Raw genomic sequence first — 20,319 nt, forward strand, 5'->3', positions numbered from 1 at the left:
CCACAGTAGCAGCAGCGTGCATTACATAGCAAACTACCATATCTCGAACGCGGTGGAGAAGCCTATTATGTACGATACAATTTATGTAGACGTAATTTTAAACGACCAGAAAGTGCTAATACGACAGGACTGACTGCGACGACGCTGATAAAGCAAGTGCTTATTAAGAGTAGCCCAACCAATAATACTACCCGTTGTCAAATAAGTCTATGTATATTCAGCAAATATCGTTACGGTACAACACAATTTCGACTACGACCACTGCGGATTTGCCTGCGGCGCAAACTATTATATTTAAGTCCTTGACGAAGCGTTTTCTCCGAAGGGAGGGCTTTATTATTAAGCTGATTGATAAGCGGCAGGGGAGGACCTCGCGCTAGTTTTTCTTGTTATCACTACCAGTGTTGAGAGAAAGAAGGGCGGGGAGGGGGGTTAAAACGGGGTGTTCGGTGTCGCCCGTCATCCCCACTATCAGCTGCCCTAGTGCTCTCCAGCCATTTCCCTTCCAACACGCTTACCCTCGAGTGCCTCTGAAACGACCTCGATTGACGGCACAATCGATTTGTAAGGCCAGTGGCGGGGGCGGTCAGATCGCGCAGACAAACAGAGCAGACGTCCAATGCTTTCTTTTGGCAGCCGTAGCAGGCGCACGAAGACGATCGATTGAAAAAGGCAATGGAGGTGTCATGCATAGACTGGCGAATATAATTTGATAATTGAGTTAACAAAATCTTCGAGTCCCCCAACCTCTAAGGGGTGAGAATTCTGATAGACACATGATAACCCAAAGCGAAGTATAATAGGAATTACACGTATTTGTTATTGCCATATTAATTAAACATATTCAACGTCATATATTGATGACGTCTCAATGGACAACTTGCTCTACCCGGCAGCGAGTGTTCGCGGTATTCAGTGACTTGTGGCAGCTGAGCCCAGACGAACAGCAATCCAGTCAGATAAGAGCAGATTTTTAAATAACTCTGTATCAGTACTGATGCTTTGGGATTAATGATTCTCGTTTTAACATTTCGGATAGACATGGGGTAGGTATAAGGCTCGTCCTCACATCTGAATACATGAAAGAGCCATCATTATTCCGTATCTAGTTCGTTAGAGTTATTAGTTTCTAACAAGTCTAATGTTTCGTTATCATCAATGGCATTAACATACGAAGCGTCTGGATGCTGTCGGGTAACATATTAATACAACTTTCATTTTGCCCTATTTTTGTCGACCCATGTAAATGTCAAGCCACTAAATGACCGGGTCCATGTGTAAGCTTTAAGTAATTACCTGCCGTTTGTGAGGGACTCAAAACAAGTGGTTTAGATAGAGATGTCCGTTCTAGGTTTCAGCAGCCCCGTCGTAGCGACAGAAACCTATTTTCCTTAGATATTAGCGCCTACCGTACAATTCGGCCTGGCATCCTATTTATAGAATAGTACACGTTCATATAATGGAAGGCCTGCACTTCGATGGATAATAATAACATAAATAATAATAATAAAAATAATATTAGCTATAAAGTTACAAAGCGATTCTGAGAATCGATACGGGTATTAAGCTGATTTTTTTTATAATGTTGACAGTTACTGCTGCAATGACAGTCACTTGGCGTCCTTTTATTAGGATCAAGTCAATAAAAATAGTCAGATCTGAGTCGTTTCGTTGGAACACCTAGCCAACTTGCCCTATAATATTATTATTATTATTATTATTATTATTCACGTTTTACAATGAGCTATTTTGTTTATGAAGGCACGTGAACGTAGGCTAGTAGTAGGTTTACTGAACTGCTAACTTAAAGTTCTGTGTAGATTATTTATGTAGAGATTAACGCAATTGTCTCTAAGGAAATAACCCAATCTTTTTTATATATTTATTATATTACATATTGATAGAATTTTTTATAGGTGCGTAAGGCGGAATCGCCACATGATGAAATAGCATAGCCTCGTGTTTTGTCTAATGCCTTAATAGGAATCAAGGAGCTTCTTGCCTTTTTGCTGCTAAGTTCAAAATGTCTTGTGCCCAGAGACATTTAGCGTCAGCAGATACCGCGTCACAGCGGCATACCCCCTCACCGGTATCGTCGTTGTGATATCCCCGTTTTCGAATTCCCCAAGCTGGACAACGACATCCGCGTGTTGGTCATTCTGACTGGAGGACATGTTAGAGATGAAGAAAGAGACCAGTGGGCGTACATAGCATTTACACATGACGCCCTCTTTACATAGATGGCTCATGGCTAAAACTGCGCTGCACCAGTGCATTGCCGCTTTTATTGGTCCACCACCCGCTTACTTGGCTCAATCTAGCTTTTCACTGTTCTTCTTTTCTTCTCGCAGGCCCCTAGCGCCTCGCGGTGTTACCAGCCTGAACAAAGCTGACATTGAACGAGAGCCTAGCACTGTGTGAGAGATAACAACCGTTTTCTGCAACTATGACCCCTTCCCCCTCGCCCGCTGTTTTCTTCTTACGAAAGGGCGCACGGCAAATCATACGCCCCCAGAGGCGGAGAGAAATGGGTTCCTTTTGGTTTACTCAATTGTGCGACTAGCAAGCGGCAAAAGGCCGAGGCTGCTAAGTGCGGTCAGGTTTTTACTTCGTGTGAACAAATCGACGTTCATGCAAGAAAGGACATCGGAAGCGAAGGCGTCGCATCCTTCGGCAGCGGTTTTTCTGCTGCCGTTCGCGCTTTCGTTCGAAAAGCTTTCTTAACGAGAGTTATGGCCTTCAATGTACTCCCCTAACCCTGTAAACCACCTCTCGGTTTTCGGCGTGAAAAGAATGGATTTCGGTTCTGCGCTACGGTGAACTGTCATGCCTTACGAGACAGTATTGCAGTTGTATCAGGAATTCTACTTACATTAGCTCCTGCGACAGGAGATTGACCGTTACTCCATTGGTTAGCGCCGGACGGCTAGAATGATGTAACATTTAGGCTTCGCTGACGGACAGGCATAAGCGCGCCTTAGGATTATGAGACGTGACCCGTTCGGCGATGAGAAATCCAATGAACATTCATAAAACAATGGCCTTTTCCTCCATTCTAGGGAAAAAGCATCGCAAGTGCAATTCTAGAACCTCGGCAATAAATTCACATCTGAAAGGTATAGGCAAATGTGCTCAGATTGCACGTATATTATGATATCTATGACTTCATTGGTTCGTTGTGGAACCATTTGCCAGCTTCAAATATATTATACCGCGGCTGCCATTTTAAACGTAGAACTCCGAACCCCACAAAACATTGTACACTCATCCGCATGCCGGTTCGAGAACAAAGTATTACTAGCGATAGGTTCCGCCTGTAAGAACTTGAAAATACTATCGTGTGTTAGCCAGACCATCGACCTCGTAACACTCAAGCGGTCGGCAGGTGCATGACTCGTTGGTATTCCAATATCTAACGTTATTTACTCTGCCTTCTGATGAGTCACATTCGTATATATCGAGGGAGGACGCGCGCGAGCAGCGAGAGAATGAGAAAGACAAAAACGACTTTGTTCGCCTGGGAGCTGTCAAGGTTGACGTGAAGTGAATCTGCAAGATTTGCAAGCATTTAATGTTTGAGCCCATGCGTGTGCCCAGCACATAGACTCTATGTCTGTGCAATAGAAACAAGTAGCCAGAGGGTACTATGGGAGCCAGTCGCCAATTCAGATCAGCTCGGAGACGATGTCAGTAGTCCGGGAATCAGTGGCAGCAGCAGCAGCAAGAGAACTATTATAGCACCGCCGCGACCGTGAAGCTATTCAAAGCTTCGAGACGCGCCGTAAAGCGCAAACGATACGAACGACGATGGCCTGCGCCCGGTCCTGTAGCGGTCACAATGCAGGCCAGTGACCGCCTGCCTACCTTAGCCGCTCATTTCTTTATCATCCGTTCGTATATTCTATCGTTTGTGTCGTACAAAGTTTGACAATGTGGCACCTTTACGAGCTAACTGCGCTTGTCTTGGATTTACTCAAATCGCTTTGGCCCGGCCTTACACCACTAGGTTTCGGGTCTGAACTCGTCAATATCGTCCTGCTGTTGGTATCGACTCACTGGTTTGCTGTGTGAGCTACGCTGAGTCGGCAAGTTAGCCAAGAACGAAGATGCCAGTTGGGGTGGCCCGCTTTTTCGTGGGCTATTGCCAATGCTGTTAGTACTGAAGCGTCTTGGATTTTTCTTGCTTTTTTTTTCGCCTGCAGCCCCAGCGCAGAAGGCAGAGGCCAAGTCGGTACAGCATTAAATCAGTCCTACTTACCGCGAACAGCCGCCATTTTTCAAGCAAAAATGATCGCTTTGTTTCGGATGTGATTCTAGTGACGGACAAATAGCGGGGCCGTGGAAATTTGATGGGTATGCGCCAGGGTAGTTGGGACACCAGCACATAGCACGGTAAGTACAAGTAGTATATTGGCATCGCACACAATCATCATAAGATCAACTAGAACCCTTATTCGGTCTGGCAAAAGCGCAAGGCGTCGGCTAACGACAGGCTTGACGCTTGCACATTGTGCGCTAAAACAATGTCGCCCTATTATTGTCCATGCGGCAGCGTTTCAATGAACTTGGAGTTGGCGATCTGTTTTACAGATTTAATTACAAATTTAGTGTTGACGATTCACTGGAAGGGCCGGAATTCGTTTGATTAAAATATACGCATCTAAATCCGGCCCGAATTTAATAACAATAGTATTGAGTGTCTGGGAAGACATCGAGCTAAGTTTCCTCAAGACTTAACCTATGCCAATTTAGCTTCGCGTGTTTTGTTCCAGCTTTCAGCTAGTTCTGCATCTGATTTTAGCGGGCGCGCCTCAATAGAGAACTCAAATAAAAACTCAACCATGATAACAACCATGCGTAATAAAGATAATAAAGCGCTCTCCGTTGAATCAATTAAAAATTTCAACGCTATTTTTATAGAACATGAGAAAGTCTAAACAACGACCAATTTTAATAGATAATTGTATGTATTCATGGAGACGTTTCACCTATGCGCATTTCGTTTTCTGGTGACGCATTAATAATGTACGTGTAAAGTTCAGCGGCTCGTCCCAACAGTTGCTATGGGAGGCAAAGCACTTTTACGGGCGAAAGTGCATGAAGGAGTTCAGGGCGTTCTAGCACCTTCAGCATCGGCAGCTTAATTAACACCATCGTCGACGTCTTAGCGGTGGTAGGCTTCGGTGCGATGGCAACGGCAGCTCACGACCATGACGGTAACAGCAGCAGCGGCATTTAGGACGAAAAAAAGGGAGCCACCGTTAAGGCTTTCGGTGGTTCCTATTCGAAGATGCAATAACAGGACCGTCAGATAACAGGACGTTTATAGAGATGAGCGCGCCCTATACAGCATCATCCGTCGACTATGCCAAACACAACATCAGGCGTCCTCCACTGCTGCTAATATGAATTAGCTAGCTTCCAAAATAAATGTTCTTCTATATCCGTAATAGTTTTTTTTTTTTTTTTTTTTTTCACTAGCTCCGTCGTACACCTGTGCTTCGCACCAGGTACATATATATATATATATATATATATATATATATATATATACACGAGTATAAGTGATACGGCCGAAGGCGCTTTGATGAAATTGCCAGAAGAGACAGCGGGATGGGGCTACCATATGGTAACGTGGGTAGTCGAAGTCGAAAATGTGATCGAAAATACTGTGCAGCAATAATCATAGAAATAAGGGAAGGGGAATACAGCTATTGTTGTGTAGTAGATTACAAAGGAAGGCGTCGATAAATATTCCTTCCTGGAAAATGAGCTTTGACCTCTATTTCATTATTCGGTCCCGATGAACAGCGGATGTACAAGAGGGTGCCGAGGGAGTTGGAGACACCGAAGACGGTCGCCTAAAATAATTCCTATTAGAGTCATAATTTTCGTTGTGATTGCATAGAACATATATCATAATATAGTAATTAATAGTTCATTATGACAGTGAACGCAGGGCGGGTTCAGCTGAATGGCAAGACGACGAGGCAAAAGCGAATTCGTTACCTTTGTGGCTCAAACACCCTGTATTTCGCAGGCGTCACAGCCAAAAACGCTTTGAGTCATCACAGCTAAACGTAGTGAAGTATCGTAGTTTTGTGACGAATCCGCATCGATGCTAATCATCGTCACAAAGAGCGTCATCATCCTTCTGATCGTTATCGTCTAGACGCTATATATGGGGTACGTTCACCTTTGCTTGACATGGCACTGACTGATATATCTACTCAACTAGTTCGAATCGTTTACAAAACTCCACCAAGAAGTTGCGGTCCTAATTGTGTGTAATCTTCGTCGATTTTTTCTGCTTCTCATAGTTCGTCAGTGCAGTTCGCCACGAGGCTAAGTAAGATCGCCCACACCCACACCCAGACGCCTTCATTCTATACCCAGCTCACAGTTTTCTTTCTTTTACGTCGTCTTTTTCAGGGTGTGGCAGGTTCGAATCAGCACTTCGTTGTCACATCATGGCTGTCTCCGAAACAGGCGTGCCTGTGTTTCGAACGCAGACGGACGATGACAGTCGCCCTCTTGCACGCTCTCTGGGTAAGACCGCGGCTACTACTATGGTGGTTGCGCCGCCGGGCGAAAGTAATTAAATTTTAGCAACCGCTAATCTTCGATTCTCTTAAAGTCTTTGTTGGAGTCTCTGAGTTGATCCTGCAGAGACAGAATCAAGACGAACAGAATCGACCAGGCAATGATACGCACCCATTCTTACCCACACAATCGAGAGCACAACAGCAGGCAGCAGATACGGGTTGGTTGTTGGTCGGACACAGAAGGCCGAGATGAAGACGAGTTGGGCTGCGACACTTGGCTGCGGGACAAGATTATTGCAGGCCGCTGGCGCTGGTGTCGACTGCCCCTAGACACCGTCAATGAGACGTGAGGAAAATAAGGGGTCAATGAAGTGGTCGAGCTAGATAGAAAGAAAAAAGAGGGATCTGCTACTCCCAAGGATCCCATCAGTTCTCTTACTCTTTTTGCATCCCTTTGCTACTCAAGACAGCCCAGGACGAAATCCACAGGACAACACTTCGCAGCTGCTGACTGGTTCTGGTGAATCCAACCTGCTGCTCGCCGACATCGGCTCTCCTTGCCGCACTTAGGGCCAGTGCCACTCGAGTTGCACTAGCCCCTTTCCTGCCCCCACAATTAGGCAATTAGAGGTGACTGACTTGGTCCATTCGGTTCGGCTTCGTCCACGTCCACGTTTTTCTCCGCCTTTGGCTTAGTCTATGCTAGTAGTGCGTTGCAGATGACGTGAGACGTCTGAGCAGGAACCCGACCGAGAGACGAGGAGTTAACGAGAGAGAGAGAGAGAGAGAGAGAGAGAGAAGCGAGCGGACAAGAATCCCCGGCAAGTCCGCGCCGTAGACATTGCTAGACGAGCACTTGATATGAGAATCAATTCTGGCGTTTCCAACTAAAGAGTCCAAGAATAAACGACCAATGAAAAAGCATCAACGAAACTCACTCGCAAAATAGTTTTCGTAGTTTCCTAACAAAATCGTAGTACTATAATGAGATAGATAGCCCAAAAGATTAAGTAGAATTTGTAATAACTGTTTACAGTTTAGTCAGTGGTATGTAATGTAGTCTGCTTTTTTCGTGTTTCTACTCGAGCATTTGGAGCACCAATTAGTGTGTCACGGTCGCTGCTATGACCAGTCAGAGTGCACTACAGCCTCGACGCGAAAGATGGGAGCAGCTGATGAAACCCACTAACTCCTTAAATTGAAAGCTCCACGCCCGCGGCCTTTTGCTCTGTGGTTCATGGTTCATCCGCTGTGATTCGCCCTACCCTGCTGCTTCGCATTCACCAGCTTCCAATCAGTGAATAAGAGACTTTCCCGACGCGCAGGATGGGTCGGTCTGTCTGTCTGTCTTTCTGTCTGTCTGTCTGTCTGTCTGTCTATCTATCTATCTATCTGTCGGTCGATCGGCCGGTCGGTCCCCACTGAACGAAGCTTTAAATTGAAACATTGTTGAAAAAGCTCGCTGACTCGGGACCACCACTAGTCAGCCAGGGCTCATCGAATAAGATCGGCGCAGCACTCAATACGATACGGTGAACACTTACCTGTGTAGATACGAATACGCCACGACTAGTTCAACACTCTCTCGAAAGAAACGCGGGCGATACGACCCTTCGTTTGCAAAAGTCGACTGGCTGCAGTGATGTATATGTCCCATCTTCTAGCGATCAGTTATTATTATTAGCAGCCAATGTGTGCTACATGAGAGTTTCTCTCTGCTCATGAAGCCCCTCATTGCACGCAACGTAAAGCTGGGGCCTCCATGTCAGCGAAGTGAACGCAAATGATACAACGGAACTAGGTAACTTGCTTTTCCTTCAACAGCGATTAGCGAGAAAGGCTTCAAATAACATTTCGTGGGTGGGCCGCGTCCGCAGTAACACGAGATGAAGGATACTAATGCTAATAATACAGACGGCCTTGTGCTAAAACAATGATAAGGTAACTTCTTGCCTGGGCCTCAGCAGATTCTGCAAGTATTTACCACACCTGGTGCTATCTGTAGATAACTCAGCAGCGGCACGCACTGCAAACTGGTTAAATTAGATAATCCACTAGTGGAGGTATGTGAGGATGGCGTGGTCTGGCTAATGTGTAACTTTTCGTGTGCGGTACCATGGTAACACCATGGCCCTGCGGCCATCGCTAGATCAAATATCACCGTCGACGAATGGTTACTATGGCATAAAAATGACAATATCGTTTTATAGGTCTGTTAGAGGTAGAAACACCAGGTAAGTTCAGCAAGACCCACCTCGGTTGCATCCTCTGGTATGGACGACAAGCCCTTGATAGCCATAGCGAGAAGATGATTTCGAAGATCTATGCAAAAATAGATGTAAACGTTGCGAAAAACGGTAGATGCACAGCGGCCATCTTCGACGATTGATTCCTCATCATCAGCCGATTCATTCCTAGGGGGGTTTGTAGAGCTCTATTGATTGCCACCAATGCAGCCAGAATTTATCCAACGCATCTGCTCGAACGCGGTCTTCCTCTATAGCCCCATCCATCGGCCGCTTCGCGGTCATCCGTAACTCGCGACGGGTAAATCATGATCGTATTGTTCACGATTAGAAAACACTTGTTACAACAAAAGATAAGAGGCTAATATTTGATTCTAATTATTGCAATAATTGTCCTCATTGATTGACACTGAGGAATTAAACGTATTGCTCCTGAACACCGCAGATAGCGCGTGTGTAACCTACGTGATTGTTTTGTCATGTCCAGTTACGGACCGCCAGTCTCCCGCCTGTAAGTCTCAGGTATAGGGACGGGCGAAAGATAAGCCAGGTGTCTCAAAGCATGGATGAATTCTGTAGAACGCTAGGAACTTTTTTGTCGTTCTGTCAAAATCGCTTTACCCGTTACATATGTTTCACTTTCTTTGAATGAATAGAGAATTGGCAACGTAGTTAGATGCTGCCTGAAGTGCGAAGGCTGGCTCAATTACACGGTTTGCTCACTATAAAAGTTTCTGCTGCGACGCGGTCTGGTAAGGGTATACGTGAAGTGTGTGAGCTAATCGCTCTGTTATTTCGGCTGGTACAAGGTACGTATGCTAAACCAGAAAAAAACGCTCGCAATTATTGTGGGTCAGGATACGTGCCAATGTATCAAATCAGGGCGTTTAATAAACCTGCATCCGGTAGCTCCTATGCATTCGTTTGCTAACAAGTCTGGAATTTCCGTTACCTAGATAGTATAGGAAAGCGATGCTGCCAGCGTTTGGTTATTTTGAGCCATGACATTAAGAACCGATCTATTAAATAACTTGTGTCTGACGTATTCTCCGTCGCACGACGTTCATACATGTCGATCCAGACAAGTCGCTACGAAAAACCGCAAATGTATATTCAATTCAACTGACACCTTTGATGAATGCGCGAAATGCTATATGGAATAATTTCGAAAGAATAACAGCAGGGCCTTCAAACTTTCGGTCAACGTAATATCACAGTGGTAGGCTAACCAGCAAAAAAGTAAAAGCGATCCACCGTATTGCTTGAATCAAATGCGTACCGCGAGCACCACAAGAGCAAACGCAACGATAGCCGATAGCGGGAAATGTCGTGATCTTGTCTTAACCCTGGATTTGCTGGCGTTCGTGTACAAGTATAGCCTTCTTCACCATTTAGCAAAAAGCAAATTGGGTAGGAATGAATTATTTCACCACCGTCGAAGATGCGCATTGCGCTCATTACGTGAATGAATCGGAGCACAACGTTACGAGCACAACGAAGGGTATCAGTGACGAAAATAGGCAAAACAGGATCGTTCACCATGCACCATCAGAGAATCAGCACTTACCGACACCGAATCTGTATTTGTTTACTCTTCCTATGCACTCCTGTAACCTGGTAGAAATTTTCGTCCGAATAAAAACACGCAGAGCGTGTTTAAACTGTTAGGCAGCTAAGTTCGCGCCACAGATAAGCTACGCCAGCGCAACGTCTTGGGAAGCTCAGCAATGCCAACCTTCGACAGCGGTAACAACAATAAGTGATAGTGAATAGAGGAAAGATTGAAATGATAGCAACTGCAACGTATACGATGTTGCCTCTGTGCTATATATTGATATCCGAGTCTTTTTTTCGTTTCTTCACACTTCATCGGTATTCTGTTGTACGCTATTGACTTTGATACATGTTCATCATTTGCTTTTCGTGCTTATAGAGAGCTATTACGGTAGTTGTCATTATCCACCACCGTGGTTACTTCCCTCGCCGCTACCATCACGTTGGATAACAAAAAAATAATACTAATAATAATGGCAGGCGAGTAAAACAGAAGGAAAAACGAGAGGCAAAGATCTGGTACGCGCGGTAGATGATAGCCAACCGCAATACTGGCGTAGCGTCTTCACCAAAACCGATCTGTCGATCTTTTCCTTTGCTTCGTCTTTACTCCTTTTAGAAATATTCTACATATATCGGCTGGTCTCAAAGGCTTCTCCATCGCCACGACCGTCAGTTTCATGACGGCCGCTATCACGATCATCGTTATCATCATCAACAGCTTTACTGGCATCATCGCCGTCCCATGTCTGTGAAAAAGTGGCGGTTCTTCGCCGGTTCTTTGTCGGCAAGGCTTGGTTTTACCGTCGGGTCTGGCTATCCCCTTCTCTCTCGATGCCCCACAGCTTTCCCAGCTGGTTGAAGACTTCTACTTCGGCAGCGGAGCAAAACGATAACAGCATGGCTTCTCTCTTTTACATGCTAGACTACCGTGTACGCGTGTACGCATGAAGATATGTAGAATTTGGTTTTTACCGGCGATGACCGCAGCGATGGCACGACTACCAAATCTGCACATAGTCCCCTTTGTTTCTTCTCGATCACCAAGTCTTTTTAAGTTTGAAGATCCGAACTAGTGCGGAACGAGCTGGCCGTTGCTTGCCGATCTGTCCCATAACGCGGGTTTGGTCACCGCGGTCGCCGATGTTGCGCCCGCAATTGTTGCTGCTGCTGCTGCTGCTGTTGTATTGGGTGAAACAGTAGCGAAGGCCGGATAACAGGCTTGTTTAGGGCGTGCAACACTTCGTGACATTGTCAGTAAAGAACAATTTTCAGACAAGTCGTTTTCCTCACTCACTCGTGTGTTCGTACTAGCTTTAGCGTCAGCGCCAACGTCAGAATCAGCGTTAAGTAAATTAGCGATAAGATTGGCGTTCATTTGACTTGTCGAAGAAGCAGATTCGCTGTTTCTGCTGCCATTTCTGTCAAGTACCGTGAGACAGTTTTCAAACGATGGAGGAGGTCACTGTGGGCGCAGCGACGCGCTCGTATTGGCGTCTGGCGAAACATACTGAACACGCGCACGCATGCAATGAATCGTCGCTTCTTCCACAATGTAAAATGAACATTACCGCAATGACAACTGTTAACAATAACGTGACCGCGATGTATTTATAGTACGTCTGTTTTGTAGATAACCAGGTCGTTTTTAAAAAATAGCGTAAAAAATCTACATTTTCGCCAAGCAAGTGTCTCGGTGACGTGTCGGCTGAGAACATTATGCATATATTTTCGTCGAAACAAACCCACCATTTGTTTCGAAGGTGTTTCAGTAACTATTTGATCAGATATTCGTTTAGTTTTGTTTGCTACGGTTGCTTCTTTGGCTTTTTGTCTATATTTCGTTATAATGAAATAGGCAAAAGAAGCTCTATTATATCGAACTCCGTCGTATAGCAATGTTAATGCGGTAATAGAGCGAGAGAATTGTATCTGACTTCAGTGCCAGCGATTTTCCCGATGATGTGGGCTAAGTGAACTTTAGCCAAACCAATTATAAACGAGTTTTAGGCGTTGGATGGCAGCGGCGATCTTTGTTCTTTTAATCTAAGGTACATCTTTGCAAGCTTAGGAACTCCTCAGACGTGTGTGTAGAATCGTGTCTGGAAACAACTACATACTCAGAGCTCATTGCCAATACACTCTTTTCAATTGTAGAACGGGGGCAAGTACCGTTATTTCTTCATCATGTTGGCCTTTGTCGCACCATGGTCCATCTGAGCTGTGAAAATGTACTTGGAAACAAAAAAGGATTTTTTTCTGTAGCGTTACGTACGAGAAGGCTGTCTATATATGTGAAGATTAGACTGAATCGTCTGAAGCGCAGCGCCGTCTGCAGCGACTTAACGTGAACGTAAAGATTGCTAATCCTGCAGTAAATCAACGGCGCGCCAAATATCCTATTGCACTATTTTTTAGCAGGTGCCTTTTAGATGAACTTTAATAATGATAATGTATTCTTTCATATACATTCTTTTTCGGGCAGCAAAGTATCTCCGCGCGTTCGTTCATCAAACCAACCAGGAGATCTCATCTCGATACAAGGACCATCGATGGCGCATAAATCGATTTATTTTGAGCCTAAAAAGTTCCAAACAAAAATGGTTCAGGTAGGACAAGTAACAGAAACGTACGATACGTCACCTATAACAGTAGTGCTTTATCCAGTTACGACTATGCATTCATTACTGCATTTATTGTTTTCGGCTATTGTGGAATTGATTACGGCGTGCAACATCGCAATGAAGTACGTACGTGCAGAGTGTTATATCGCATCGGCACCGTAAACAGCAGAGCCACGGCGACTACAAATTATTCGTGGGTCATAACGAGAAAAGATAACTCCCAATAGCCACACTATGGACAAGAGAAACGACGATGACGGTGATTATTGATCCATACCGAAACTGCTATGACCGCCTCTGGCGTTTCGTGAGCCGGGCTACTGACAGCTGACGGGCAACCGGGTCAACAGAAATTAGGTAACTAAAGCGTTCGTACCATTCCGCAGTAAAGTAAATTCGTTTCGGCGATCGACGCTGTCGGAGGATGACCACGCAGCAAATCTGCTAGCAGCTACCGACAATAGCGAGAGGCCGATATTTAATACATGCACACGTTTTTACGCCTAGATGATGCGGTCTGTAGCCAGATGCGGTCAAATGCTTCGCGGTCGCATCGGTCCATCGCAAACGCGCGCGAGCGCGCGCGGTGAAGTAATGAGGTGAACAAGGGAAGAAACGAAGTAAGGAACAAAACAAAAATCGCAGCTCTTCGATTTGAGTTTCGCACTGTTTCAGCTGGGTCGGAGGTCAATTTGTTTAATTGCGGAATTTGCTGCTACTGAAATCATCGCCACTGCAACCAATAGCGACATAGGATCTGCATGAGTAAAAAAAAAAAATAGCAAATGGAATTGCTTCAGCTGCCATTAATGTTTGACGGGCTGCGTTGCTTAAACTCAACGCTATCGTAACAACTAACATTGATCCTGTCTAATCAACGAGCAACCACAGAAAGGCTTAAGAAGTTAGTCGCATCGGAGTAACTTCGATCGAGTAAGTTCAAAATCAATTCGAGTAACAGAACGTAAATCAAGTGCTAAGTTTGCCAGCAAGCAATTTTACTCGCATCAGGAGACAACACGACCAAAATAGAACAAACCCATTTAAAACGCCAGAACTATACAAATATAACTTTATACAACACTACTGCTAAATATTACTCTATAATACTATACATATAATAATATATAAATAGCAAAAACTAATACATCGACGAGCTATGAAATTTGAGTATTGTTTACCCCAACGCCATTATGTTGGGGCAAATGATGTTGGGGCAAACAGGACGACGACGACGAAAATTAACGTTGGAAAAGGTGAATTACACTAGAGGCATTCATGTTTTTTTTTGTTAATTTTTGTCACTGCCAAAACTCTCGTTTTATCTACGCCCTTGATTTATCGAAGATTTCACACGATCCGTTATGGTTTTCTCGCCTATTTGTTCCGCACTTATTTACCTACCTTCAATTTGTCCAGACGCTATATAGATACTGAATGACGAATCCCTATTTCTTCGTATTATAACGTTTTTTTTTGTTATCTGCCTTTCGCCCTAATTCATCTTCAGTATCCACGTGTATTTCGATGGCTAGTGTTACGACACAGTCAAGTTTTGTCCTACCTAACTTCTCGCTTCAACTTTCATACGATATAATAATAATAATAACAGGCATTTTGTTCGCCTTGGCCAGAAGACCGGCAAGCGCCACTTTCCCCACTCAAGAAATAAGCAGTGCGACTGCTCAAGAAGAACTGAGATGAGGTGTGCAGTTGTTTCTTCCTTCAAACTTCGTAGATGACCGCAATAGTGGGGAATATTTATAAGATGGTTAGACCGAACTGGTGCCCTTTCCATCCCACACCCTTTGCCCCACAAAAGCTACCCGCAAAGGTCTTTAAGGCTTCTCTCGCGATCCACCTGACTCGATCGTCAAGTCGTCCGCGACTTTCTTTTGTTGCTGTTCTTACTTCTGTTGTGGTTTTTGGCTGACTTACTTCCTAGGTACTCACTTCGATTGTCTGTGGTCGTGTGCTTCCTTCGATATCTGTCGGTTAGGGCCTATGTATTATAATATGTGGATGCTTTTTTAAGGGATCGCCATGTGTGTGATTTGATTCAAATTATCTATCGCCGTGGACATTTATTCTGCATGAGTGAGTTATGGGGAAAAGAAAAGCGTCCGTTTCTGTCTCATTTGTTCTGCTTCAAGCCTGATACCTCCGCTGCTTTTTGCTGCTATAGTCGGTCAAAAACCAACGGTAATAATTGTGTCGTTAGCTTGAAGTCGCAATCACAGTTGTGATAGCGTACGGGTACTGCTGCCAGGTAACAAGAAGGCCTCTGTTTTGCTTGATCGTCTCTGCTCTCTCACCGTCTTCGTTCTCCCTCTCTGACTTTCTTGATGCCATTAATCTTATTTCATTTAGGATTATATGCTATTTGTTTATTTGCTCATTTATTTCATCAATAAAGGATGTAACAATAGCCTACTGCTGTCAGAAGAGGTGGTAGTAGATAGATGCGCCGAAGGCTACAAGAAGGTACGTGTTAATTGAACAATCAACCGAGGAAGATTGGGCCTCTGCTTCAAATACAGGCCTAATAACGACAGACGGCAAACACGTCGCTATCGTAGCGTCGGGACAGAACGAGATATTTTTAAAAGTAGTTTTTTTTAGCTGTCACATATACACCTCAGCAGTTGTTGAATTCTGCCGTTGTTACCAATTTTGGTCCGGGGTCAAGGAGGCAAATTATGGATAACTGCGGGATTATGGGGCGATCGAACATGCAAACTCCTAGAGGAGTCACTGGTCAAGTGCACCAAAGCGCATATGTACACATTTATCTAATTTCTGTGAAAAAAAAAACAAAAAAGAATATATGTACAAGAAAGAAGTACGGGATTTAATTAAATGAAAGACTTCTATATATACCAAAAAGCCCTTACCGGTGCCTTCAAATAGCAATTCATTATTTAGTAAAGCGTAGAACGTTTGTAAATTGTCTTGCATATCCCGAATTAGTGGAGTACGTTGGTTGTAATACCAATTTCTTAGTTTCGGCATGAATATCACATGTCTCGTTACTTTTTATGTGTCGCGTTTTACATCAAACAGACGACTGCCTGGCTCCCTGTACAAAATGAAATGTGCCTATCGATGGATTTGAACCTAGACCACAACGTGTCGAAAACACTAAAGGGCAAATTGATTACCCACTGAATTATCAGAAGGACTTGCTGATAGATCAAGTCCAGCGTACGTCGTCTGAGTTCATTCAAATGACAACATTGCGTAATTTTCGCCCGTACGATTTTAGCAGTACTTCATGAAAAGCTGCTTTGAATTCTCTCTAACGCACGTCGACAGTACAAGCACCTATCTAACATTTTAGTGCTACTTTGTGGTATGTTCCAAAAGAATTAATTTCGTACCTTTCTCGTCGTCGAAGGTGAGTCCTCGAGGAGCGACGTGTGCAGGTAGCGGTGAGGGAGCTCCCGTATTCTTTGTACTGCCTCCATTTTGGAAGAAAGCGCCCAAAAGGTGCGACGGATGATTACCAGGTTGGCCGGCTCCAGCAAGAGCTTCGACTGCCACCTGCTGATGGCGCTGCTGCAGGTTACCTGCGTGCTGCCGCAGCGGGGGTGAGCACGGCGGCGAATTTGAACAGTCGCCATCGATTGCAACGAGATTCAAAGGCCGATTAGCTGAATGCGCTGTGCTCACCGCTCTCTTTTGGATGCCGAGAATATCGACGATGAAGTGCGGCGTCGGCGATTTCGGTGGCGACGCGTATCGGTGCTCGTGCCACGAGGTCATTTGTTGTAGCGCAGAGATCGAGTCTTCGTCGCCTGCCCCAGTCCCCACACCTGGCACTCGTGTATCCGTCGTGGCAAAATTAGGTTCAACGTTTGTTGACCGAACGAGATCGTTCTCGTCGTCTCCAGCCTCGTCGTCACCGTCACCGCCAACGTCTGCGTTGCCTTCAGCGTCGATTGGCTCAACCGACTGGCAGCGACCGCCCGGGTTTCGATCGCCTTCGGCGCCCACGTCAGGGTCGACCTCTTCGCAGTTGTCGTTGGTGTCGCTATGCTCTGCCGGGTCGTGATGGTCAGGTGGCTCCTCGCGGTGATGTTGGACACGACGATGATGATGAGGCAATGGTACCGGAGAAGGGGACTGGGTAGAGTCGCCGATATGATGGTGATCGTCTAGTGGCGCGCATCCGTTGCCTCGTATGTCAAGACGCCCACCAAGGTGCGGCTGCCATAGGGCTGCTCCCTGTTGAAGCAACAGGGCTGGTGGAGAATGCGTCGGGGGTTCCGAAGGCGCAGGAGCGGCGGGGGACGCGGCCAGCTCAGGGCCGGTCAGCCCCACCTCCACGAGAGCCGTCGAATCTATCCTGGCGGGAAGAAGCGTCCGACTAAGGCCAAATAGCCACCTGCTGCGGGTAGAAAAGAGCGAGGTCAACGTGAAGTAGAATGTAATGAGGACTGTAACAGGGGGAAGCAAATGTTGTCTTGATGTTTCTTATCTGTTATTGGTAGTAGGGAAGGCAACGAAGGGTTGTGGCAATAAACTGGTTTTTTGGGTAGCTCCCTCTCTAGCTTTTTTCGTGTGAGTAGATACTGTTGTACGTTTCGCAAGCACGCCACGTAGCTGTAAGATGCCGACTTTTTCCTGGTTGATGATGTTTGTAATGGCCAGATACTGATTAGCAAACATCGACGATCGCCGTATGCACAATGCTCGAACACTGCGAAGAGGTGCTGATAATAAACGACGATGATACTAGATCAAACACGCACTTTGACACTTTAATTTAAGATGGATATATTTACTTTTCAAGTCAAACAAAATATTTTTCGTGCCCGAAGTTGTGACACGAGAAATACGTTTCCGAACCCTTACAAGTCCTCGCGTACGGAGTACACACACACTACGATTATATCTTTCACACTCGACTGTTGACTGAGAGCGTTGACGTTACTGTTTGTGCCCAACTTAATTCACCTTGACGGCGTTGATCTTCAGGCGGTTGCTGGTAGGCTTGTTGATTACTGGATATTGACAATGATTGGCCTGGGATAGTAGTAACTCCATTGCGACGCTGATCTAGTGCATATACTACACTAACTGGTATCAGCGTGACCGTTTTTCGTGGCGTATACTCTCACTGTTTTAGCTGCGGTTGTCGGCCGTGCTGCCATCGATAGTGCTGATGACGGCTAGTCCGCGGATGTTGGGGATTGTACAGATAAAGACTGATATTTTTAAGTCAGCCTTCGTCGCCAGCAAACGTATGTCATGAAAGCTGTTCTGAAGAATTATCGCGCCACGTTTTCTTTCTGTTTGATGATGGCAATTACGTAGTTCGAGTGGTAGATCCGCCTTCTTACTTCAGGACAGTGATGTTGCTGTCTGGACGAATTGTCCGTTCGTTGACAATCATACGAATGATAGCTTGTTTTATTTCGATAATTAATTGGCTGCCGAACTCGAAAACAGGGAAAGACTTTATAAAGCAAGCTCGTCTTTTTTACATCTTCTCGGGATGTTCTTCAGTGTCTTCTTCACCTTAACTTGTATGTTAGTGCGCTATATCATTTGATATTGAATTCGAGTTTTGAGTGGGCGTTCGTTGCACAATGGCGTTCCGTCCAATAGGTCGAATACTTATTAGACACGTTCCCGTTGCGACTCTTTATTTTGTCAATGGCATAACATGGATCAAGCAAACGTTGCGAAGAGTCACGGGTTCATTCTCTACTCATTACGGCAATAAGCTGTTTCTTCAATCGTATCTCACTTGCTTGTCCTTCTCAACACTCATACACATACACAGGTACTTCCCAATAGATCTGGTCCTTTAGACCCCAGCTTCTGTCGGTCGTTCTTCTCAATTGATAATCAAACTACAGTAGGTCATCTTGACCATCTACTACTACAACCGGCGTATGACCACACGCACATTTCACATTTGTACACAATGAATAGTGTGAGCACTCTGCCTCATATTCTGCCATTCTATGTCACGAAATCACATAATTTTCTTTTCTCTTTATAATAATAATTGTCGTTGCTGTTATTGCTCTTGCCATCAACACGGTCACATTTTTCTGCTACGCGCCCACACGCAGACACGCACTAATTGAAGCCGGTCGTTGACATTGTTGTTGTCACGAGACAAGCTTCGAATATGACACGTATTGGCACTAGAATTTTAATAGGTAGTTTAATTGCAGGTGCTCCATGTTTAAATGATCCTATTGCTACTGCTGGAGGCACAACGAAAGGTACAACTACCGAGGCACGCACACTAGCTGACATCACTGGCATTACTGCCGCTGAAAGTCACGTTGTTTGTATTATAACTGCCAGCTGTTTTGGCTGGTCGCTCGCTTGATCGTCGGGTTATTCGCCCGTTCGTCTGTCCATCCGTCGTCGGCTTTGGCTGGTCTATTGGGCCACAGCGCGTTCACGGGACCAACCACATGCTCGAGCCGCTTATCGTCTGCCTCGGCCTCGCGTGCGCCTCTGCTGGCCCCGCACAGGCCACGACATAACCGCGCGAACGACGACCAGCTGGGCGGAGCCTGAGAGGCGCAGGCGCCGAAACCCCGCGCGCCCTCTCCGCGCGGCGGGACTAAGCTGTTTTAAAGGGGGCGACGCGATTTCAGGCAGCTGTCGAAGCAGACGACAAACAAGTGTCTATAACTTGTCAACTTTATTGAAGAAAGAAGCGTGTAAAGAGAACGAGGATTAACAAGACTAGCTAAAGGAAAAGCACCGTCTCAGATAGGTGGTGAAGAAGATGGGTAATTTTTTTAAGTTGATTAGCATTAGTATTGTGTCAAAGAAGCTTTGTGTATTGATGATTTTATTTACTAGGGCATTTCTGAGTTTTTTTTGTTTTATTTGCCTCTCGTTCTCTCGAGATCAGGATAGCTCACAAAAACGAAAGTGCGGGCATTATTGGGAACAATGAAAGGTCACACGCTCAAACAGTTAAAAGTCTCACTTTACGGCCGAATCCCCTACTTTTATTTTATTGGAACATCCCACTCAGCCGATCCCGAATCTGCTCTCCATATGTCGAATACGACCTGTTAACGTTGCGGTCGAGCGTGCCGTTGTTTGCAACCTTATCGCCGCATCCTCTACGAAGTGACGATGGCTCTCAATAACTAGAACAGCGGGCATCGCCATCGGAGCGGCAGCTGCCGGCAGTCTCTTGCGCGGTGATCTCTTAGCGGGCGCCTGTCTCTTCCTTCCAACAGCCTCCTGCCACAACAACGGTTACTGCTGCTGCTTCTGCTGTTAGCGCCAGCGCGACTGGTGGCTTAAAACAACGCATCGCAAAAGCCCTCACAGGGTTTGTCGCAGCTAACGTTCGCTGGGCGC

At 45.5% G+C, this 20,319-nt stretch overlaps 1 protein-coding gene across 1 annotated transcript in view; it reads right to left on the reverse strand.

Moving 5' to 3' along the window:
• Positions 1 to 19,449, reverse strand: part of LOC111262981 (uncharacterized) — a 96,330-nt gene extending 76,881 nt beyond the window's left edge. The window contains exon 1 of the mRNA XM_022837650.2: positions 16,350 to 19,449. Coding sequence (XP_022693385.1) covers positions 16,350 to 16,734 — 385 coding nt within the window. The 5' untranslated portion in view covers positions 16,735 to 19,449. The remainder of the gene's footprint in view (positions 1 to 16,349) is intronic.
• Positions 19,450 to 20,319: the final 870 nt, after the last annotated feature.

The sequence above is a fragment of the Varroa jacobsoni genome, unplaced genomic scaffold, assembly GCF_002532875.2.
Source record: "Varroa jacobsoni isolate VJ856 unplaced genomic scaffold, vjacob_1.0 scaffold_721, whole genome shotgun sequence".
NCBI lineage: Eukaryota > Metazoa > Arthropoda > Arachnida > Mesostigmata > Varroidae > Varroa > Varroa jacobsoni.